Source organism: Octopus bimaculoides, chromosome 30, assembly GCF_046866305.1.
Source record: "Octopus bimaculoides isolate indiv1 chromosome 30, ASM4686630v1, whole genome shotgun sequence".
NCBI lineage: Eukaryota > Metazoa > Mollusca > Cephalopoda > Octopoda > Octopodidae > Octopus > Octopus bimaculoides.
In genome coordinates, this window is record NC_142957.1 from 4,603,664 (window position 1) to 4,629,558 (window position 25,895).

At 39.6% G+C, this 25,895-nt stretch overlaps 1 protein-coding gene across 1 annotated transcript in view; it reads left to right on the forward strand.

Moving 5' to 3' along the window:
- LOC106883575 (pre-mRNA-processing-splicing factor 8) overlaps positions 1-25,895 on the forward strand; it is an 87,628-nt gene that overhangs the window by 13,681 nt on the left and 48,052 nt on the right. Inside the window, exons 5-17 of the mRNA XM_089346027.1 lie at positions 1,198-1,413; positions 3,393-3,605; positions 4,892-5,017; positions 9,103-9,208; positions 11,746-11,936; positions 12,187-12,306; positions 15,241-15,430; positions 16,925-17,044; positions 19,777-19,911; positions 21,298-21,507; positions 22,059-22,175; positions 23,434-23,550; positions 23,896-23,985. Coding sequence (XP_089202153.1) covers positions 1,198-1,413; positions 3,393-3,605; positions 4,892-5,017; positions 9,103-9,208; positions 11,746-11,936; positions 12,187-12,306; positions 15,241-15,430; positions 16,925-17,044; positions 19,777-19,911; positions 21,298-21,507; positions 22,059-22,175; positions 23,434-23,550; positions 23,896-23,985 — 1,951 coding nt within the window. The remainder of the gene's footprint in view (positions 1-1,197; positions 1,414-3,392; positions 3,606-4,891; positions 5,018-9,102; positions 9,209-11,745; positions 11,937-12,186; positions 12,307-15,240; positions 15,431-16,924; positions 17,045-19,776; positions 19,912-21,297; positions 21,508-22,058; positions 22,176-23,433; positions 23,551-23,895; positions 23,986-25,895) is intronic.

Consider the following 25,895-nt stretch of genomic DNA (forward strand, 5'->3'; position numbering starts at 1 on the left):
CGTCCAACCCATGCTAGCATGGAAAGCGGACGTTAAATGATGATGAACTTCATAAATCATTACTGACCCAAAATAGTTTGTGTACTTATTCTTCCTTTTATACAGATTCAAAATAAATATTTAAAAAATATATTTTTTGCTTGGAAATTGAAAAAAAAAATGTGTATCTTTAAGAGGTTAACCATATTCTGAATAGAAAGTAGCCTGTTTACAGCTTAAGGTACTGGAAATAAACTTAACAATGTGTTTATTTTAAGCGCTCTTCTCAAAGCAACGTGCCTGCAGCTACAGGAGAGAAGCCTTGTGGGTGACAGATTGCAAGAGCTCAGAGAGGGTTAAAGTCACCATGATATTTTTAACCATTTTGATACCAACCTGCCTGAAACTAGCTCTGGCTCTGTTGTACAAATGTCTTGTTTTCATAAGTTCTGAATTAAAATCTTCCACCAAACCTTAGTCACAATTTATGTTCCTAACACTAGCTTAATGATAACTAAGTTATTTTACTAAATTCTTTCATCGTCGTTTAATGTCCACTTTCCATGCTAGCATGGGTTGGACGATTTGACTGAGGACTGGTGGACCAGGAGGCGACACCAGGCTCCAATCTGATTTAGCAGAGTTTCTACAGCTGGATGCCCTTCCTAACGCCAACCACTCCGAGAATGCAGTGGGTGCTTTTACGTGCCACCGGCACGAGGGCCAGTCAGGAGGTACTGGCAATGGCCACGCTCGTAATTAATTGAAAGAAACACAGAGCATCTCGGCAGAAATATGATAACAAAAGGGTTAAAGTCACCATGATATTTTTAACCCTTTTGATACCAACCTGGCTGAAACCAGCTCTGGTTCTGAGTGCAAATGTCTTGTTTTCATAAGATTTGAATTAAAATCTTCCACCAAACCTTAGTCACAATTTATGTCCCTAACATTAGCTGAATGATAACTAAGTTATTTTACTAAATTCTTTGTTATATTTAAAATTAATTGAAAGAAACACAAAGCATCTCAGCAGAAATTTGATAACAAAAGGGTTAAGACAGTTTGTCGTTTTTTCAATTTGCAAACAGTTAAATTTACTTTGCCTTTTTTTTGTATTTCCACTGTGTAGGTTTACATATATAATATTTAATTAATTAATTATCTCCTTAATTATTCGTGTGTTTATCTTATTTTTTCGTCTTCTCTCTTCTGCAGCTCTATGTGGATTATGATGAGGCGAGAGAAACGTGATCGTCGCCACTTCAAGAGAATGCGATTCCCACCATTTGATGATGAAGAACCACCCCTTGACTACGCTGACAATGTGCTGGATGTTGAACCTTTGGAAGCCATCCAGTTAGAACTGGATACTGATGAAGACAAGGCGGTGATGAACTGGTTCTATGAACACAAGCCACTTGCTGATACCAAGTAAGTGCTCTATTTGGCCTAGCATATGTTATATAGTCATGCTAATTATATATGTGTATATATAATCTCCTATGTGTATGTATATAATCTCCTATGTGTATGTATATAATCTCCTTTCCTCCCTTCTATAGTAAACAGTTTTATTGTCTTTCATGCATTAATATTTGAAGATGACTTTTTTGTATGTGTATATTGAGTTGCAGAATGGATGTAACCATGATATTTTGATGATCTGATGAGCTAGCCTTCTATACCTGCATTACCTTGTAAAATGTACAACTGTATTATGTAATTTATTAAAAATACACAAATGCAGACATGTAAAACAATTTATTATACACGAGAATAAATTATTTTTCCATGATGTTGGCTGCAAATTGATAATTATCTTATTGATATCAAGTGAAATTAGTATATTCATCTACCTCCTGGCTTTCTTTATATTCTCTCTCTCTTTCTATATATATATATATATATATATAATTTTAAATAAGAGCCATAATGCAATCCATAGTAAAACTTGTTTAATAACCTATGCACATTTTAATGCAAGATCCCGACTCACTCTTGTTTGAGATAAGAATATGGGGGTCTTGCATCTCTTCAGGATCAAGTTACATTATTTCACAGCAGACAGCAAACAACAGACAACATTAATAGTTGTCCTTAAATTACATGTGTCTTTTAAATTGATATGCACACAAAATTGCCTCATATACAACTTTTCAAGTGAGAATTTTGCTATGTTGATAACAGGTACAATATTTTTACCAAATATTTGGTAGAGATCTATATATATATATATATAGATATATATATCTTTTTATCTTTACTTATTTCAGTTATTTGACTGCGGCCATGCTGGAGCACCGCCTTTAGTCGAGCAAATCGACGCCAGGACTTATTCTTTGGAAGCCTAGTACTTATTCTATCAGTCACTTTTGCCGAACCGCTAAGTTACGGGGACGTAAACACACCACCATTGGTTGTCAAGCAATGTTTGGGGGGTGGTGGTGGCAATCACAGACACACAAACATATACACACACACACATATATATATATATATATATATATATATATATATATATATATATATACATATATACGACGGGTTTCTTTCAGTTTCCATCTACCAAATCCACTCACAAGGCTTTGGTCGGCCTGAGGCTACAGTAGAAAACACTTGCCCAAGGTGCCACACAGTGGGAATGAACCCGGAACCATGTGGTTGGTAAGCAAGCTACTTACCACACAGCCACTCCTGTGCCTATACATATATATATATCAAGGGTTGAACAGAAAGAACATAACAAAGAGAAAAAGGTAGATGAAAGCAGACCAAACTGGAAACTACACGAAAATTTGACGGATGGGAGATTTAGACAAAGGCATAATACACATAATATTCGTAGCTGAATTTTCTTTGTCAGTCAATGACCCAAAATATCATATTGGTTTCACGCCATTACCAATATTTTGGCTCATGATACATTCATGTAGCGCAATGTACACCCTGTTTGTTTACTTTGTAGATATTGTTGGCATTCCATCGCTTACGACGTCGAGGGTTCCAGTTGATCCGAGTGCAAATGTCTCCTTCCACCAAACCTTGGTCACAATTCATGTTCCTAACACTAGCTTAATGATAACTAAGTTAATTTACTAAATTCTTTTTTATATTTAAAATTAATTGAAAGAAATAGAGTATCTCAAAATAAATACAGTAATGAATGGGTTAAACCTTCTTGCTGGTAACTGAATGGCTCTCTGAGCTCAGAGCTGGATAACCCCTGCTATGCTTGAAATGACATCCCAATACTAAAAGTTCCCTGTTTTTATTTTATGTATTTTTTTTTTTTTTTCCACTTGAATGGCTCTCGTAACTGAATTTCTCTTCTCCATAGCTCGATGACAATCCGAAACTAAATGTTCTTTTATCTATTTTTTTAAACTTTTTTTTTTTTTTTTTTTTTGCAGACACCTAAATGGCTCAACTTATCGACATTGGAACCTCTCACTGCCAATAATGTCTGTTCTGTACCGCTTGGCCAATCAACTCCTCACTGATCTCGTCGACGAAAACTACTATTACCTCTTTGATCTCAAATCGTTCTTCACAGCCAAAGCACTCAACTTGGCCATTCCTGGGGGCCCGAAATTTGAGCCCTTGGTCAAGGATAAGGAACTTCAGTGAGTCACCTGTTTCCAACTTTTTCCTTTTATTTTTTACTTACCCCTCCCCTCCGTTTTCTGTCTGTCTGTCTCTCTGTTCTCTCTCTCTCTCTCTCTCTCTCTCTCTCTCTCTGCAACTTACTCTCTGTGTATCTTATTCTCTCTCTTACTCTTTCTCGGACCCTTCCATCTCTTTCTCCCTATCTTGCTCTCTATTTACCTTTATTTTACTCTCTCCCTCCGCTTTGTAGTTTCCTCTCATCTTTATCCTATCTCTCTCCTCTTTGTACTTTGTTCTCCATTTTATTCCCCTCTCGCCCCCGTATTTCCCCCCCTCCCCGTCCCTCTGTCTTCAGTTTCTGCTCACTCTATTTTACTTTCTTTCTCTCCATCTTGCTATCAGTGTATCTTATATTCTGTCTCTCTCTCTCTCTCTCTCTCTCAATATCTAAATATTCTTTCTTTTACTCTTTTTAGTCTCTGTTTCTTTAGTTTACCCTCTCTCTCTGCATATATATATATATAAACAATTATAATTTTCACCTTTAAAGGTATTTTGATATGCTGGCCACTTTGATAAAAAAAATTTTTTCGAAAAATTTTATCCTATATTAGAAGTAATATATATATATATATATATATATATATATAAGTGGAGGTGCAATGGCCCATTCGTTAAGGCAGCGGACTCGCGGTCGTAGGATCGCGGTTTCGATTCCCAGACCGGGCGTTGTGAGTGTTTATTGAGCGAAAACACCTAAAGCTCCACGAGGCTCCGGCAGGGGATGGTGGCGAACCCTGCTGTACTCTTTCACCACAACTTTCTCTCACTCTTACCTTCCTGTTTCTGTTGTGCCTGTAATTCAAAGGGTCAGCCTTGTCACACACTGTGTCATGCTGAATATCCCCGAGAACTACGTTAAGGGTACACGTGTCTGTGGAGTGCTCAGCCACTTGCACGTTAATTTCACGAGTAGGCTGTTCCGTTGATCGGATCAACTGGAACCCTCGACGTCGTAAGCCCTAACCACTGGGCCATTGCGTCTCCATGATTGAAACATAGTGTAGACATAAATATTGTAGATATACAGTGTAAAGATGATGAGTTCTAATCCAGGTTTGTTCTATGTACACATTCAGGGATAAAACACCTGATGACTATCACAGGTGAAAGTGATTGAAACATAGCGTACATGTAAACATTGTAAATATACAGCATAAAGATTGCTACTTCTAATCCAGTCTGGTTCTATGTTTACATCCAGACATAATGTGTAATTCATTTAATTTTATTTATTTTCCAGGGATGAGGACTGGAATGAATTTAACGACATTAACAAGATAATTATCCGACAGCCTGTTCGCACAGAATATCGGATTGCATTTCCATATCTTTACAACAACATTCCTTTTCAGGTGCATCTCTCCTGGTGTGTATAATTTCTCTTCTCCCACGTTTTGTGTCTGTCGTCAGTTGGTTTGTCAGTCTGTGTTATTTATGTATATAGATGTGTGTGTATATAAATATGTAATGGTACATAAATATGTGTGTGTATGCACATGTGTATATGTATATATATATATATATTTTGTGTTTGAGAAAACCTGTCAAACCAAGTGAAATTGTAGTTGTGGCCAATGCTGGTGTCTCGTGACTGGCATCCGTGGTGGGGACACATAAAAGGCACCCATTACACTCTTAGTGTGGCTGGTATTAGGAAGGTCATCCTGCTGTAGAAATCATGTCAAATCAGATTGAAACCTGGTGCAGCTCTCCAGCTTGCTCATTTCAGTTAAACCGTCTAACCCATGCCAGCATGGAAAGCAGACGCTAAATGATGATGATGATTTGTATGTATATATACACATAAATATGCTTGCACGGATATATATATATATATATATATATATATATACACACACATACATACTTACGTACGCTTTGACTATGCAAATAAGGCTCCTATTCCATTATGCTGACTGGTAAACCAGTTTTTTGGGGGGGTTGCATTGAGCTGTATCGATATAATGTAGGATGTCGCCTCCCTGGCACGTGAAAAGATATTCGAGCGAGATCGTTGCCAGTGTCGCTGGACTGGCTCCTGTGCAGGTGGCATGTAAAATACACTATTTCGAGCGTGGCTGTTGATCGTTACCAACGTCACCTCCTTGGCACGTGAAAAGACATTCGAGCGAGATCGTTGCCAGTGCAGGTGGCACGTAAAATACACCATTTTGAGCGTGGCCGTCGCCAGTACCGCCTGACTGGCCCTCGTGCCGGTGGCACGTAAAACACCCACTACACACTCGAGTCCGCTACCCTAACCACTGGGCCATTGCGGCCCCATCTATACATACATGTGTATATATACATGTCATGGAGGGCTTCCAGCTGTAGAAAATATACCTAAGCTGACCCTGGAACTTGGTGCAGCCTTGTGGCTTGCTGGGTTCTGTCAAGCTGTCAAACTCGTGCCTTCATGAAAAATGAATGTTAAGTGATGATAATGATGCTGAGGTACACATGCTGCATAAAAGGGTAAAGGGTATAAAAAAAACCTCCGAGGCACAAGTCTGGGCAAGATTGTTTACGGAAGACCAGCAGTTGCCCATGCATACCAGCCTCCCCCTTTCCATGCCACTGATGTTATCCAATGGCACCAGTATTGTCACAACTCATTTCTACAGCCGAGTGATCTGAAGCAATGTGAAATAAAGTGTCTTGCTCAAGAACACAACTCACAGCCTTGTCCAGAAATCAAACTTACTACCTCATATTATATACCTGATGTTCTAACCACTGAGCCATGCACCTTCATATATATATATATATATATAAAAATAGTAAATGGAGTAAAACGCATATGTTAAATGAATTCTTTTAACATATGCGTTTTACTCCATTTAGTAAATTTGTATATTTACTCGAGTACCCAAAATAACAATGAGTTTCTACCTCATAAACCACGGTCATTTTGTGATCTTTGCTACCCTGGTATCTATTAACCAATTTATTTTGTTGGAGTTAATTAATAACTTAGAGAAAATAAATACATATAAAATAATATATATATATATATAAATCTCCTTTGGTCATGAATGACCATGGGATTGCACCTAGAAAGTTTCCCTCTGAGGCACAAGTTCAGGCAAGGTTCCAGCCTCCCCACTCCACACCACTGATGTCATCCAATGGAGAGACAAAGGCTGATACAGCTTGGCACCAGTGACGTTACAACTCGTTTCTACAGCTGAGTGAACTGGAGCAATGTGAAATAAAGTGTCTTGCTCAAGAACACAAAACACAGCATGGTCTGGGAATTGAAATCAGTACCTCACAATGGGGAGCCCGACGCTCTAACCACTGAGCGATGCACTTTCCTGCTTTATATACACACATCTTCTCATGCAGCTACACACACACACGTGCATTATGGTTGTAGTTATTAGGTTACTGCCCACGATGTTCTGTGCATTTGGTCCATGCAAGTTCTAATGGCCCCGTGCTGCTGTCGTGGCATACCAACATGATGTCAGTGATATTCCCTGCTGTCAGAATCTATTGTAGCAGGAGCTGAACCCATCAGACATTACCATTATCATTAGCATAACGAAAGGCATCTGGCAGTGAATTAATGCATGCAAGACTTCACAACTTTAGTATCACTCCTTCAGAGTGGCCCCTATGAATTTTTGAGCCCACCTCCACATTAATGAAGTCGTTGATATCTTATCAATGTCATGCCCCTTTTGTGTAAATTTCTAAGGCAAAATTTAAAATTATAATTAATTAAAAGAAATTTCCTTGAATTTAGAAGCAATAATTCTTTTATTCTTGATGTAAAACAATTCTTCAGTGACATTTTTCTCTCGCCCAAGGGTCAGCAAACTTCTTTCTTTAACCCCCTTTATGAAATTGTTGATAACATATTGATGCTGCACCCTAATTAATTTTTTCAAAGAATTTCTTTACTTTAAAAGCAATAATTATTTCATTCTTGAAGTTTTGAAAGGTTAGCAACAGGAAAGGCATCTAGGTGTAGAACAACACTTCAATAACATATTTTTCCCACCCAAAGTTCAGCAAGCTTTCATTGACCCCTTCATGAAATCGTTGATAACCTATCTTGTAAATTTTTAAAGCAAAATTAAAAATTATAATTAAAAAAAAATACTTCTTGCATTTAAAAGCAATAACTCTTTCATTGTTGATGTAATGGTTAGCAACAGCAAGAGCATCTAGCTGTAAACCAATGCCTCAGTAATATATTCTTCTAACCCATGCTAGGATGGTAAACTTGAATGTAAAACGAACAAACAGATTTGAAACATAGTTTAATAGTAATAACATGATGGCATGCAGTGCAACAGCACATTGCTGCATCCACCATTGGTTGGTGATTTTCTACAACTCCTGGTGGATGACACCTTTGTACCATTCAGGTGACGACCCTCCATGCACCTGAGGCATTGGTTTACAGCTAGATGCTCTTGCTGTTGCTAACCATTACATCAACAATGAAAGAGTTATTGCTTTTAAATGCAAGAAGTATTTTTTTTTTTAATTATAATTTTTAATTTTGCTTTAAAAATTTACAAGATAGGTTATCAACGATTTCATGAAGGGGTCAATGAAAGCTTGCTGAACTTTGGGTGGGAAAAATATGCTATTGAAGTGTTGTTCTACACCTAGATACCTTTCCTGTTGTTAACCTTTTAAAACTTCAAGAATGCTGCATCCACCATTGGTTGGTGATTTTCTACCATTCAGGTGACGACCCTCCAAACCTTGGTTCTGTTTGGGTAGTTGTTGCTGGCGAAGGTTTTACAAGGCCTAAGTGCAAATACCATCTCGACACCTTTCTGTTTTTTTTTTTCTTATTTTAGTCGCCTTTTACAACATACAATGGTAACATTGGGTCTGTTCTTTGACATGCTGGTCCCCTCAAAGCACTAGAGTAATGTGACTTAAAGTGTTTTGCTCTGAAACAACACACTGCTCAGTCCTGGAATTGAACCCATGGCGATCTTTCGATACTAGTCCACCACAACTTCCGGTCGTTGCGCGCACGCATACTGATTACATGATCGTATAGTGTGTTTGTTTTTAAATGACTTGAAAATATGAAAAGACAACATTAAATAGAAACTCAAACCTTCTCCCCCTCAGATGCATACAGTTCTCAAACTTTAAACACATAAACACACTATACGATCATGTAATCAGTATAGGGAGGAGATACGCCACTGTGGAGGTGCGCTTCACAACGGAGGAGGAAGCAATAAAGCACTGCACAGAGGCAATAAGGACAGAGGAATGGGTGCTCTTGCCTTCGTATTGCGGCAAACGTGTGGCCAAGGTGCAAGTGAGTAAGGTGCCATCGGAACTGAAATTTTAAACACATAAACACACTACCATCAGATCATAGTGCAACACCTTAACCACTGGGCCACATGCCTTCACACTAATTTTCATTTTTCTTCTTCTTTTGTCTTTTCTCATCTGCTGTTACAGGTACCACAAGCCTAACGTGGTTTACATCAAGACAGAAGATCCTGATTTACCTGCTTTCTATTTTGACCCCTTGATAAACCCCATCTCTCACAGACATGCCACTAAGGTAAATATACAAGGGGTCTCCCCTTTTGATTTCTCATCAGTGTCAGCTACACTTTTTATATATTGTTTACGGTTATTTATGTATTGTGTTGTTTAGCTACAGATAAATTCCTGGTCCAACAAACCTATCATTGTAAGTATAGCAGCTATGCTTGGATGGGGAAGGTGCGTTGGTGTCTGGAAAGGGCCAAGAGAGATGCAGCAATGCACTGTACCTAACAACTCTGCCAATCCATTTCCCTGGATTGGTATGTTCTTTTGTTGACCCTGTAATGAAGAAAGGCAGAATTGACTGTTGTCAGATTTGAACTTGAAACACTGAATGGTGAACATTGGTGTTCTGGATTTGTTGTCTGTGACCTCGTGGGCATTCTGATAATGCATTCCTTGTCTCGCCTATATATAATATTTCCTTGCAATTTGGGAATTTAATGCAGTAGATCATGTTTCTGCTTTTGCAGTTCATATCTGCATTTGAGAAAATCTGTCCTTTTTTTTTCTTTTTTTTTTTTGTTCTAATGGATCTACCCATATATAGGTATTGACACGTTTCACATCTGTTATCACTACACTTGGATACTGTGAATGTCTTATCCTGTTTGTTCATGTTGAATTTTGCCTCAAGCAGACTTTGCCAGAAACCAATATAATAAGTACTAGGCTTACAAAGAATAAGCCCTGGGGTTGATTTGTTCGACAAAAGGTGGTGCTCCAGCATGGCCACGGTTAAATGACTGAAACAAGTAAAAGAATAACAGAATATATATATATTTATATACCATAGGTGCAGGCGTGGTTGTGTGGTCAGAAGCTTGATTTCTGATCACATGGTTCCAGGTTCAGTCCCACTACAAGTATCTTCTATGTAACCTTGGGCTGACCAAAGTCTTATGAGTGGATTTGGTTGTGTGTGTTTGTATATATCTTGCGAAGACCTGTTGAGGCAAGTGAAATCGAAATCGAGTTAAATTGGACACTAAACTGCACTTGCGAAGACCTGTTGAGGCAAGTGAAATCGTAATCGAATTAATTTGGACACTAAATTGCACTTGCGAAGACCTGTTGAGGCAAGTGAAATCGAAATCGAGTTAAATTCGACGACTGGCACCCATGCCAACATCGTCTCCTTCATTGGACATGAAACTCATCTTGCGAAGACTTATTGGGGCAAGCGAAAGCGAAATTGTGATGGCACCTGTGCCCAGCATCGCCTTTCTGGCACTTGTGCCCGTGGCATGTCTAAGGACTTTCGAGCGAGATCGTTGCCAGTGCCCCTGGACTGTCTCTTATGTGGATGGCACATAAAATACACCATTTTGAGCGTGGCAGTTGCCAGTACCGCCTGACTGGCCTTCGTGCCGGTGGCACGTAAAAGCACCCTCTACACTCTTTGAGTGGTTGGCGTTAGGAAGGGCATCCAGCTGTAGAAACTCTGCCTAATCAGATTGGAGCCTGGTGTAGCCATCTGGTTTCACCAGTCCTCAGTCAAATCGTCCAACCCATGCTAGCATGGAAAGCAGACGTTAAACGACGATGATGATGATATATATATATATTTTTGTATGTCTTTGTCTCCCCTCCAATACTTAATAGCTGGCGTTGGTGTGTTTATGTCCCTGTAATTCAGCTGTTTGGCAAAAGAGACTGATAGAATATGTACCAGGTTTAAAAAGAAAAAGAAAGTACTGGGGTCAGTTTGTCCGACTAACTGTTCTTCAGGGTGGTGCCCCAGCATGGTCGTGATCTAATGACTAAAACAAAAGATAAGAGCTATATGTGTGTGTGTGTGTACCTTTGTTTTGGCATCATTATAATGGTTGTATGTGAGCAACATCGTCATACAAGTGATGCTGACCATTTCTAGTCCTTTCTTCTGGGAGCACAAAGTGTCAAATTTGGGGAAAAGGATCATGTTGATTACATCGACCCCCCACCGTTCAACTGGTACTAATTTTATTGACCCCAAAGGGATGAAAGGCAAAGTCAACCTTGGCAAAATTTGAACTCGGAATGTAAAGACAGACAAAATACTGTTAAGCATTTCGCCTGGTGTGCTAACGTTTCTGCCAGCTCACCACCTTTGAAAATTCTTTTCTACTCTAGGCACAAGGCCTGAAATTTTGGGGGAGAGGTCAATCGATTAGATCAACCCCAGTACACGACTGATACTTAATTTATCGACCCCAAAGGGATGAAAGGCAAAGTCGACCTTGGTGGAATTTGAACTCAGAACGTAAAGACAGATGAAATATCGCTAAGCATTTTGCCTAGCATGCTAACATTTCTGCTAGCTTTGACCATTTTTAGTCTTCTATGGAAAATCTGTCTGGCCAGGGGGAAACATTACCTTACTTGGAAACAAGTGAGAGTTGGCAACAGGAAGAGCATCAGGCTGTAAAAAATAGTGCCTCAACAAATTCTACCTGACTCGTGAAAGCATGGTAAAGTGGACATTAAAGATGATAGACAGCTGATTTTTATATTTCCTTATTGTCTTTCTTTTCTGTTTTTTAATTGAATTTAATTTGTTCGTTTTAGGGTACTGAACCTTTGCCAGACGATGACGAAGATTTTGAACTTCCTGACTACGTGCAAGCCTTCATGCAGGAAACCCCCCTCTACACTGACAACACAGCTAATGGCATCTCCTTGCTTTGGGCCCCAAGACCGTTCAATTTGCGCTCTGGTAAAACCCGTAGAGCCATTGATGTTCCCTTGGTAAAATCATGGTGAGTCTGCCATATGTTGTGATGTTGTTTAGCCTCGGGTCAGTCCTGGTCTAGTGTGGAAGCACAATGGCCCAGTGGTTAGGGCAGCGGACTCGCAGTCATAGGGTCGCGGTTTCGATTCCCAGACTGGGCGTTGTGAGTGTTTATTGAGCGGAAACAAATGACTGAAACAAGTAAAAGAGGAAAGAGTGTACCTGTTGTTATTGCTGTTCAGCTATTAGAAGTTCTTTTCCTTTTGTTTCTTTTTTAGGTACCGGGAACACTGCCCGGCTGGAATGCCTGTCAAAGTGAGAGTCTCCTACCAGAAGTTATTGAAATATTATGTGCTGAATGCCCTCAAACATCGACCACCAAAGGCCCAAAAGAAAAGGTAGGTTTGGCCTGGTTTTTCTGTCGGTTACTACTCTCAGTGGAATTCTGTTTTAAGCGCCCCCTTATAACTTTTTTATCTCTTGGAATTTTCAGAAAATTTATGTGAATTTGTGTTCTACACATGGGAATTTATATGATTAAGCAAAAACTAATCAGAAAAAAAGTCTTTTTAAGGGCTATCTAGCTGTTATTTTTAGCACATCTCACGACCACCTGACACCTTCCTCATTTCTTTCACTCTGATGTATTGATGTTTTTCAATAATCTTTCTCACTATAAACACATTTAATGGTCTATTGCTGGGATTTAAACTCCATATTTTAAACTCTGATTAAAAAACAAAATTCGAAGAAATGAAAATAAAAAGTTATTTTTAAAAATTCAAAAAATTCATGGCTGTGTGGTAAGAAGCTTGCTTTCTAACCACATGGTTCCGAGATCAGTCCCACTGTGTAGCTTCTTGGGCAAGTGTCTTCAACTGTAGCCTTGAGCCAACCAAAGCATTGTGAGTGGATTTGGTAGACGGAAAATGAAAGAGACCCATCATGTATGTATATATATATATATATATATATATATATATATATATATATATTTGTGTGTTTGTCACCACCATCACCATCATTTGACAACTGATGTTGGTGTGTTTAAGTCCCCATAAATAACGTAGCAGTTTGGCAAAAGAGCCCGATAGAATCGGCACTAGGCTTACAAAGAATAAGTCTTAGAGTCGATTTCTTCATTTAAAACCTTTTAAGGTGGTGCTCCAGCATGGCCACAGTCAAATGACTGAAACAAATAAAAGAATATCTGTATGTGTGTGCATACCTTTGTGTTTGTACTTTTCCCTCACCACTGCTTGATAACCAATGTTGGTTTGTTTACATCCCCATAACTTAGCGGTTTGGTTAAAAAGAATGGTAGAATAAATACTAGGCTTTAAAAAAATATATAAACCCTGGGTTCGATTTGTCTGACTAAAAACCCTTCAACGTATTGCTCCAGCATGGCTGCAGTCAAATGATTCAAACAAGCTAGAGATAAAATATATAGTCATATGAATTCCTATGTGTAGAACTCAGATATGCAAATGTTTTCTGGAAATACCAAAAAATGTAAAAGCTATGAGGGGTTATATGGTGTGCTTAAAGCAGAATTCTTCCCTACTCTGTATTATGTGTGTGTATGGGTCTCATCTTTATCATAGTTTAACCCTTTTGTTACCAACCCGGCTGAAACCGGCTCTGGCTCTGAGTACTATTGTCTTGTTTTCATAAGTTTTGAATTAAAATCTTCCACTAAACCTTAGTCGCAATTTATGTTCCTAACACTAGCTGAATACTAACAAAGTTATTTTACTAAATTCTTTGTTATATTTAGAATTAAGTGAAAGACACACAGAGCATCTCAACAGAAATATGGTAATAAAAGGGTTAAAGTCACCATGATGTTTTTAACCCTTTTGTTACCAACCCGGCTGAAACCGGCTCTGGCTCTGTAGTACGAATGTCTTGTTTTCAAAAGTTTTGAATTAAAATCTTCCACCAAACCTTCGTCACAATTTATGACATCGTTCGTACATTTGTACTGGCTTTAGCTTTAGGGTTTTAGGGTTAGGGTTCGGGTTTTAGAGTTTGGGTTAGGGTTATGAGTAAAATACCTATAACCCTAAAACTAAAACCAGTACAAACGCACGAACAATGTCATAAATAACAGTACCACCGATAGTTGTTGTTGACAAACAACGGCACTAATTTTATTCAAGGGAAAAGATCCCATTACACCGCTAGAACCTGTTGTTTACATTTCACAGCAGTAATTGTTTTCACCTCAATAGACATCAGTGGTTGGTTGAAATTACCGAAATACGACAACTTTTAACATGAAATAACTTCGAATATAAAATTTTTTTCTCTGTTCTATAAGACAAAATATACAAGTATACGAAGTTTGAAAGTGTTTCGGTAGAAAACACACTAAATAAAACATAAATAAAGAATGGCGTCTGCCAAATCAGAAAGATCAGCATTTTCTTTTATTATGGTACCGGCATAGGTGCTTTTGACATGGCTCCAGCACCAGTGCTTTTTGATGTGGCACCAGCATGGGTGCTTCTTACATGACATCAGCACAGTTACTCATTACCCGGAACCGGCAGTATGTATACATATCTGCACCAGTAGTATGTAAGAAGCAACCAGCACACTCTGTCAAGTGCTTGGCACTAGGAAGAGCATCCAGCCAAAGAAACTATACCTTAACAGATAGGTGGAGTCTGGACAGCTCCCTGCTAGCCAGTTCCGTGTCAGCATGGAAAGCAGACATTAAATGATGATGATTTGTGTGTGTATACATATGGCCATGTGGTTAAAAATGTTCATCATACTCTTTCTATTGTGGCTGTATACATTATATATGTGGAGGCGCAATGGCCCAGTGGTTAGGGCAGCGGACTCACGGTCATAGGATCGCGGTTTCGATTCCCAGACCGGGCGTTGTGAGTGTTTATTGAGCGAAAACACCTAAAAGCTCCACGAGGCTCCGGCAGGGGATGGTGGCGAACCCTGCTGTACTCTTTCACCACAAATTTCTCTCACTCTTACTTCCTGTTTCTGTTGTGCCTGTAATTCAAAGGGTCAGCCTTGTCACACTGTGTCACGCTGAATATCCCCGAGAACTACGTTAAGGGTACACGTGTCTGTAGAGTGCTCAGCCACTTGCACGTTAATTTCGCGAGCAGGCTTTTCCGTTGATCAGATCAACTGGAACCCTCGATGTCGTAAGCGACGGAGTGCCAACAACATTATATACTCCAGCTATTTTGTCTATTTATAACTCCCAAATTATTGACTGTCTATTGTCCCCAGGTTATTGTGACTGTACACCTTAAGTATCCCAGGCCACTGTATCTCTGTATAATTTTCATCCACAGATATCTGTTCCGCTCATTCAAGGCGACCAAATTCTTCCAGACGACCCAGTTGGACTGGGTGGAGGTTGGCCTACAGGTGTGTCGTCAGGGGTACAACATGCTTAACCTGTTGATCCATCGTAAAAATCTCAACTATCTACATTTGGACTACAACTTCAATCTGAAACCTGTCAAGACCCTCACCACAAAGGTAAGATGTCAAGGACCTTGTTATGGTTGAAAGTGAGTGAGTGGGAAAGGGAGCTGAAGAAGAGAGGGGAACTGGGGCTGAGTAGGATGGGGAAATAGGGGGGATGAGTGAGATGGGGAGAATAGTAGCTAAGTGAGAAAGGAGTAGGGGCCGAGTGAGTTAGGAATAGTGGGCTGTGTGAGATGGGGGAACATGAACTGACTGCAACAAAAGAAGTGGGGATGCTAGGTGAGACAGGAGAATTGGGAGAAATGAGTGAGATTGGGAAATAGAGGCTGAGCAAGACGAGGGAATATGGGACAAATGAGACAAAGTAAAGAGGCTGAGTGAGTTAGGAATAGGGAGTCAGGTGAGATGGAGGAATGTGGGTTGAGTAAAATGGGGGGATAGGGGCTGAGTACCAAGGAAGCAGTGGGGTTCTAGGTGAGACATCAAAGTGCATGCCATCAAAGCCCAGTTTACCCATCATGACTACTCGTCTGATAAGGGTACACCAGGTCCATGCATCATAACCATATGTGCGCAACATGGTGATCTCATATCAAAATAAACAGTGCATGACCTCGCAGGTGGGGCCCAGTTAGAATTTTCTTCAGGTCGAGTAGCCCACACCGCTCAAAAGGTCCCTAAATAAGGTTTGTTGAAGGATGCTGAGCAAAACACCCATGTTTCCAAAGGTGAATTATTCAAACCCCAAAAAATTCCTCTCAACACATGGCTATGATGCTCCCCCACTACTTCTGCTCATGATCAGGGATGCACATATCGTCAGCCACCAAGAGACATGCTCAACTGGTTGAGGTCAAACAACTGACAAGCAAATCTGTGGTATCGAGCAGAATATTTGCTGTAGCCCATCTTTTATACCAAGACGAAACAATGTACATGTCAATTAAGATCAGAAGCCATTAGAAAGCCATTGCCTGGTACTGCATCATCATCATCATTATTATTATTATTATTCTTTTTCTTCTTTGCCTTTCATCCTTTCGGGGTCGATAAATTAAGTACCATTTGAGTACTGGGGTCAATGTGATTGACCGTCCCCCTCCCCACAAAATCCAGGCCTTGTGCCTATAGTAGAGAGGATTAATCTTATTATTATTATGGGAATTCCGCCAAGGGTGACTTTGCCTTTCATCCTTTCAGGATCAATAAAATAAGTACCAGTTATGCACTGGGTTGATGTAATCGACTAGTCCCCTCCCCCAAAATTTCAGGCCTTGTGCCTATAGTAGCAAGGATTATTATTATTGTTATTATTATCATTATTATTATTATTATTAGGGGTTGTGGATTCCAGAATCGTTAGTGTTAGTCAAAATGACTTGTGGTATTTGTTCTGGCTTTTTTTTTATGTTCCATGTTCAACTCCTACCATGGTCAACTTTGCATTTTACCATTTGGGGATTGATGGTTTGATATTGTGCTGTTATTCATTTTTTTTTATTCCTGCTTTACTAAAGTAAGTTGTTTTTTTGTTTTTTTTTTCAGGAGAGAAAAAAATCTCGTTTCGGCAATGCTTTCCATCTGTGTCGAGAAATCCTTCGTTTAACAAAACTAGTGGTGGACAGCCATGTACAGTATCGTCTTGGCAACGTTGATGCCTTCCAGGTAATGCATTTTATTATACTGGGCAAAGATGTGGCTGTATAGTGGAAAGGGGTTCAGTTCCCAATCACATAGTTTCAAGTTCAGTTTGCCTACAGTACAGCACTTTGGGCAAGTGTTTTCTATAGTTTTGGGCTGACAATAGCTTTGTGAGTGGATTTGGTAGATGGAAACTGAAAGAAAATCATTGTGCATTTGTGTGTGTGCATTATTTTATCAATTATCACCTGTTTTCCATGCTGGTAGGAGTTGGATGGTTGGACAGGAGCCAGCAGGAGTTGGATGGTTGGACAGGAGCTGGAAAGCCAGAAGACTGCACCAGTCTTCACTATCTGTTTTGGCATGGATTTTACAGCTGGATGCCCTTCCTGACGCCAACCACTTTACAGAGTGGACTAGATGCTTTTTACAGTGTGTGTGTGTGTGTGTGTGTGTGCATCTTTGTGTTTGTTCGTATCTCCAGTTGAGAGCGCATGGCCTACTGGTTATGGTATTTCACTCATGATCGCAAGGTTGTGGTTTCAATTCCTGAACTGGGTGGTGCGTCGTGTTCTCAAGCAAAACACTTCATCTTGCGTTGCTCTGCAACACTTGACAGGTGATACACCATGCACCTGACCAGGCAACGTCGATTTGATGGAATTAGAATATTTGGGCCAGACATTGTTGGTTTCAATGGCTTGATTGCTAGAAACAAAACATTCATGCAGAATGTTCAGCAAGAAATTGCTGAATCATTTTCTTGGACTACAAGAGACTACCTATTATATCTTGAATTGCTTGTACAGTGGCAGGCAGTGTTATCAGTTTCTCTTGTCAACATATTGGCTGATCACTTCATGCTTTTGATGCTCTGTGGAATAAGAGATCCCTTACTCAAACAGAGAGAAGGGTTAGTGTCAGGAAAAGCATTCTGGTGCAAAACACTGCCTCAAATAATATTTTTCCAACTCATGCAAGCATTGCAAAACAGATGTAAAACAACAAAGCTTAACTCTTTAGCAGTGAAGCCGACCATGTCTGGCTCAAATGCTCTATTGGTTTTATGTTCAAACTAGCCAGATCCGGCCCCTTACAATAACCCCACAATTGTTAAATTAGTGTTAGGTTGAGTCCTTATCTAGCAGAACTGTGATTAACTCTTTAATGTTTAAACTGGTCATGCTCACCCCAAATATTTCAACTGTTTTATGTTAAAACTAGCCAGATCTAGCATCTTGCACCTACCCTACAATGTCATTCTAAAAATAAACAATCACGTCATTGAAATCTCAAAGCTGTGAGATAATGCATGATTAATTCAAAACAAGGCCAGATCCAGCCTCTCACACCTACCCTACAATGTCATTCTAAAAATAAACAATCACATCATTGAAATCTCAAAGCTGTGAGATAATGCATGATTAATTGAAAACAAGGCCAGATCCAGCCTCTCACACCTACCCCACAATGTCATTCTAGAAATAAACAATCGCATCATTAAAATCTCAAGGCTATGAGATAATGCATGTTTAATTCAAAACAAGGCCAGATCCAGCCTCTCACACCTACCCTACAATGTCATTCTAAAAATAAACAATCACATCATTAAAATCTCAAAGCCTTGAGATAATGCATGATGAATTAAAAACAAGGCTAGATCCAACCTCTCACACTTGCCTTAGTACTGTGCTGAGTATAGCTTTAAGCTACATCTGATAGTAGGGTCATGGTTTGGGCATCCTAGGGTTTTTACACTGCTTGGCCCCTATTGTTCCCGCGTCTACCCTGACGCAGAGTAGTAGAACCTGCCAGGGTCCCAGTTATGGGTTAATTAGCATGTCACAGAACTGGCAGTTCCTTGGCTGATGAAACCCTCCAGCTCTTTCAGTTCCTTATCTAAGAGATATCCATAGCTATCCAGCATCCTGATAACTAGCATCCTGGGACCATAGGCATTCAGGTGGCTCCAAAATAGGTCCTGGACAGTGTCCACATCTTGCAACTGTAGAGCAAGACAGGGAGGACCAGAAACTTGATGACCTGATCCTTTGTCCTCCTGATCAGATATCCTGTTTGTAAATCCAACCAATAGTAAAGCATTGCAGGACCATAGGGATTCAGGTGGCTCTTAAGGCCCCAGATAGTGTCCAAGTCTCATAGCTGTAGAGCAAGATGGAAAGGACCAGAAACCTTTAGACCTGAACCTTTGTCCTCCTCTTTCACATATCAGCAGTACCAAACACCCTTTGTCCAGTGAGTCCACAACTAATATTAATTTGAAGGTCAAGAGAGTGAGATTGACCATGCACAAACCATGCCCACTATAATAATATTTGGTGAAGTTCTGCTTTAAGCTCACTATATAACCCCTTGTAACCTTTTTTTATTATTTGAATTTTAAAAAAAAGTTTAAAATACGGAAAGGCCAAATTTTTTGCTTACATCTCAGCAATAGACTATTAAATGTGTTTATGGTGAGAATGATATTGAAAAACATCAATACATCAGAGTGACAAAGAAACGAGGAGAGTAACAGGTTGTCTTGAGATGTGCTAAAAATAACAGCTAAATAGTCCTTCAGTCACACAAAAATACATTTTTTTTTTGTTTTTACAAAATCATGAACTCCCATGTGTAGAAAATTTTTTTTACACTGTGTAATCAAAAGGTCTATAATAAATCTATGAGTATAAATCAATATATGAGTCAGATAATGCATATAAAAACCAATATTTTCTGTCATTCTATTCCAGTTAGCCGATGGATTACAATACATCTTTGCCCACGTTGGTCAACTAACAGGTATGTACCGGTACAAATACAAACTGATGCGACAGATTCGAATGTGCAAGGATTTGAAACATCTCATCTACTACAGATTCAACACAGTAAGTCATTTCTACAGACATATTATAGGTAATTTCTACATTCACGCATGTATACATATGTACATGCATACACTGGCTTATAGGCAGTGAATGTATGTACAAGGCCTTCCTAGATAGTGCACCCGCAAACAAAACTCAGAGTTGCGAGAGACTGGCTCAGCTAACTTTTAATTTATACTGTGGTATCAAATACTTTGATATATATATATATATGTTATAAATTAACTACCAACAAAAATAATTAGTAAGCTAACTCAAAAAATCATCACCAAAATAGCAGGAAAACGACTGTGAAGTTATGTAGACTCCTCAAGAGTCGATCCTTTTGGTTATAATAATAAGAAAGAGTTACGACGCAAAAACGTATATAATTAAATGAACATATTTATCTTCAATATATATTTCTGTACAAAGAAAAGATTCATTAAGAGACTTAATAAATCAAAATTCCTTTACACATCTTCAGGAAAAACAAATATAACACCAGAAAAAACACGCTTGGGTTAAAGATACAATCCGTTCATGGCGAAAACCTCACAATTACTAAAATAACGAAAAATTTTCAAAAAAAACGCTACTTATCATAAAACATTATTAAAAAATTATAAAAATATATACATATACACATATAAGTATATACATATACATACACATACATAAATACACACACATACAATATATACATACACACCAGTATACAAACATATATATATATATGTCTTACCATTACTATTAATATATCTATCTATATATATATATATATATTGTGTTATGTGTATTTATTTTCTCTTAGTTAATAATTAACTCGGACAAAATAAATTGGTTAATAGATACCAGGGTAGCAAAGATCACAAAATGACTGTGGTGAAACTCCTGTTTATGAGGTAGAGACTCCTTGTTATTTTGGGTACTTGAGTATATATAAATTTAGTGAATGGAGTAAAATGCATATGTTAACTGAATACTTTTATTTGCAACATATGTTTCAAAGATTACAAATTATACCTTCCATAGAAATCGGTGATGTTGATAAGAATGTAATCTTCTCTTCAGGGAAATGCATGGGAACCAGCTTAAACGTAAGACATTTTAACCAAATATGAGAACTATAGTTGGAGAAGATTGTTACGTAATTTATTTGAAAAAGTATTCAGTTAACATATGCGTTTTACTCCATTCACTAAATTTATATATATATATATATATATATATATATATATATTTCAAAAATTTAACCGAGACACAACAAGAACAATAAACATAGAATGTGTAGCTAATACCTCATCAGTCAACATCCAAAAGATCATTACAATTTCATGCCTTCAATGTTGATGTATATATATATATATATATGCTATAAATCCAGTGTTTGTTTACTATTTTCAGGGTCCAGTTGGTAAAGGACCAGGATGTGGAATGTGGTCAGCAGGGTGGCGTGTTTGGTTGTTCTTCATGCGAGGAATAACCCCGCTGCTGGAACGCTGGCTTGGCAACTTGCTGTCCCGACAGTTCGAGGGACGACACTCAAAGGGCGTGGCCAAAACTGTGACAAAACAACGTGTGGAGAGTCACTACGATCTGGAGTTGAGGGCGGCTGTAAGTAACACTCAGCTTGGGTTTATTTGAGGTTGTTTTGGCTGTGGCAGCAGTGGTGGTGATGGTTGGGGCTTATTGATTTGGTTGTGGTTGTTGTATAGAATGTTGCTGTTGTTGTTGTTGTTGTGGTGGTGGCTGTGTAGGCTGTGTTGGTTGTAGTGGTGGTGGTGGTGGTGGTGGTGTTGATGGCTGTGTAGATCTTCGTGGTGAATGTAGTGGTAGTGGTGGTGGCGATAGTGGCAGTGGTGATAGTTGTGGTGGTAGGCATGGTAGTGTTAGCAGGGGTGATGGTGTTGGTTGTGGTGCATGGCGGTAGTCATGGAGACTGGTTTTTTTATAGTGATAAATATAGTAACAGTAGTAGTGGTGGAGGTAGCAGCTACGAAGATTCTTGAGGAGGGTAGATGTGTTAGTGGAGGTGTTTGAGTGTCTGTTCCGAGCAGTTATGGTGGTGGTGGTGGTGGTGACTATCACGACAGCGATGATACTGATGAATACTAATAAATTCTCTTTCTCTCCCTCCCTCCCTCCCTCCTGCCCTCCACCTCCAGGTCATGCATGACATCCTCGACATGATGCCAGAAGGAATCAAACAGAACAAAGCCAGAACCATTCTGCAGCATCTCAGTGAAGCCTGGCGCTGTTGGAAGGCGAATATACCTTGGAAGGTTTGGTTACTTTGTTTCTTATTCTTTTTCTTGTTTATATTTTATTCTCAACCCTTTCCTCAAACAGCAGACTTCATAGCCAACTTTTTTTTCGTCTGAATTTTGGGGTATATTTCCTCAAGGTTTCAGTGTCATCGTGGATCTGTGTGTAAGGAGTTCAAGTTCAGGACGAAGGATTCCCTTTTATTTTGTTATTTATTTGAGAGAAAAACTCAGTATATGTAGCATGAGATGTAATGTGCCAGAGAGAAGACAGCGCTGGTATGGTCATGTAATGCTTATGAATGTACAGGGTGTCCACAAAGCCTGGGTACATGGAGCTTGGCACCAGTGATGTCACAACTCTTTTCTACAACTGAGGGAAGTGGAGCGACATGAAATAAAGTGTCTTGCTCAAGAACACAACACACAGCCCGGTTGAGGAATTGAACTCACAACCTCATGATTGTGAGCCTGATGCTCTGACTACTGAGCTATATGCCATGTATTTATAAATAACATGGATTACAAAACAGCTGTCAACTAGTGGAGTAAACTTCCATTCTGTAGTTTCACTTCTCTTATCTGATCAATTAATCATCATCATCATCATCGTTTAACGTCCGCTTTCCATGCTAGCATGGGTTGGACGATTTGACTGAGGACTAGCAAGCCAGAAGGCTGCACCAGGCTCCAATCTGATCTGGCAGAGTTTCTACAGCTGGATGCCCTTCCTAACGCCAACCACTCCGAGAGTGTAGTAGGTGCTTTTACGTGCCAGTCAGGCGGTACTGGCAATGGCCACGCTCAAAATGGTGTATTTTATGTGCCACCCGCACAAGAGCCAGTTCAGCGGCACTGGCAATGATCTCGCTCGAATGTCTTTACACATGCCATCTGGCACAAGTGCCAGGAAGGCGATGCTGGGCACAGGTGCCATTGGCGGTTTCGCTTTCGCTTGCCCCAATAGGTCTTCGCAAGCCGAGTTTCGTTTCCAATGAAGGAGACGACGTTGGCATGGGTGCCAGTCGTCGAATTTAATTCGATTTCGATTTCATATACATATATACACACACATATACATATATACACAAACAGACACACATGCATGCACATATACACACAAACAGACACACATGCATGCACATATACACACAAACAGACACACATGCATGCACATATACACACAAACAGACACACATGCATGCACATATACACACAAACAGACACACATGCATGCACATATTTCTGTATATATTATTTTTCTTTTGGTAACAAGGTTCCAGGCCTTCCCATTCCAATTGAAAACATGATACTCCGATACGTGAAGGCCAAAGCTGATTGGTGGACCAACACAGCCCACTACAACAGAGAGAGAATTCGACGTGGTGCCACGGTAAGTCTGTTTGTCTCTTACTGTAGTCTGTCCATCAATCTTTTGTTTTTTTCATGTTTTTTCTGTCTTTCTCATTCTCTCTCCTTTTTCATTTTTTTTCTGTCTTTATTAGTTTACTTATTTTTCTGAGTGGTGGGAGATTGTTTTTGTAGCGATTTGAGAGGGATTTGGCTGTTATTTCTTGTGAGTTAAGTAACCATGAAGAGGCTCACATATTGGCTTCATATATTTAAGTTGGTGTTTTAGACACAACATAAAATGTTTATATTATTATTATTATTATTATTATTATTATTATTATTATTATGATGCACATTGCACTTTCTAAATTTGTGTTGTTTCTAGGTTGACAAGACAGTGTGCAAGAAGAACCTTGGACGTCTCACTCGACTTTACTTGAAGGCGGAACAAGAACGACAGCACAATTACCTGAAGGTAAGACTCCATGCCCATCTCAACTCTTTTAAATCCCTCTCATACACCTCTAGGAGCCTCATCATCATCATCGTTTAACGTCCGCTTTCCATGCTAGCATAGGTTGGACGATTTGACTGAGGACTGGTGAAACCAGATGGCTACACCAGGCTCCAATCTGATTTGGCAGAGTTTCTACAGCTGGATGCCCCTCCTAACACCAACCACTCATAGAATGTAGTGGGTGCTTTTACATGCCACCGGCATGAAGGCCAGTCGACGGGCACTGGCAACGACCTCGCTCGAAAAACCTTACACATGCCGCGGGCACAAGTGCCAGAAAGGCGATGCTGGGCACAGGTGCCCTCACAATTTCGCTTTCGCTTGCCCCAAGTCTTCGCAACCTCATGTGTCTGAATTAGGGTATAACTTGAGAGTGGATTGCATAGATAGAAACTGAAAGAAGCTTGTCATTTATATAAAAGGAGCACTCCGTCGGTTACGACGCCGAGGGTCCCCTGTTCATGAAATTAACGTGCAAGTGGCTGAGCACTCCACAGTCACGTGTACCCCCAACGTAGTTCTCAGGGAGACTCGGTGTGACACATAGCGTGACAAGGCCGGCCCTTTGAAATACAGGTACTACTTATTTTTTGCTTGCTGAGTGGACTGGAGCAACGGGAAATAAAGTGTCTTGCTCAAGGACATGACGCGTCGCCAGGAATCGAACTCACGACCTTACGATCGTGAGGCAAATGCCCTAACCACTAAGCCACGCGCCTTCACGCACCTTGTCATGTATATGTGTGTGTGTGTTATAATTTAGAATGAACAGTAAAAGGTTGTCATTATAGAACTTGGAGTTTCAAATGTCGGAGCAACGAGCTACAATACATTCTCAAAGTATAATGACAACTTTTTACTGTTTGTTCTAAATAACATTTACTCTTTTACTTGTTTCAGTCATTTGACTGCAGCCATGCTGGAGCACCGCCTTTTAGTCGAGCAGACCGACCCCAGGACTTATTCTTTGTAAGCCTAGTACTTATTCTATCGGTCTCTTTTGCTGAACCGCTAAGTTACGGGGACGTAAACACACCACCATCGGTTGTCAAGCGATGTTGGGGGGGACAAACACATACACACACACACATATATATATATATATATATATATATATATATATATATATATATATATATATATATATATATATACATATATATACGACGGGCTTCTTTCAGTTTCTGTCTACCAAATCCACTCACACAGCTTTGGTTGGCCCGAGGCTATAGTAGAAGACACTTGCCCAAGGTGCCACGCAGTGGGAATGAACCCAGAATCATGTGGTTGGGAAGCAAGCTACTTACCACACAGCCACTCCTGTGCCTATATATATATAATCCTATTTATCTAATATCAAGGTCTCATTCTTTTGTTGTTACTTTTTATTATTAAAGAGACCGATAGAATAAGTACTAGGCTTCCAAAGAATAAGTCCTGGGGTCAATTTGCTCGACTGAAGGCGGTGCTCCAGCATGGCCGCAGTCAAATGACTGAAACAAGTAAAAGAATGAAGGGTATATATCTGTGTGTGTGTGTTTTTGCATCTATTTCTGTTACTCCCCACCACCACTGCTTGACAACTGGAGCTGCTGTGTTAATGTCCCTGTAACTTAGCAGTTCAGCAAAAGACATGAGAAAATAAGTACTTGGGTCAATTCATTCAACTAAAAATTCCTTAAGATGGTGCCCCAGCATGACCACAGTCTAATGACTGAAATAAGTAAAAGATAAAGACATGGCTGTGTGGTAAGAAGCTTGCTTCCTAACCACATGACTCTGGGTTCAGATCTACTACGTGGCACCTTGGGCAGGTGTCTTCTACTATAGCCTCAGGCTAACCAAAGCCTTGTGAGGGGATTTGGTTG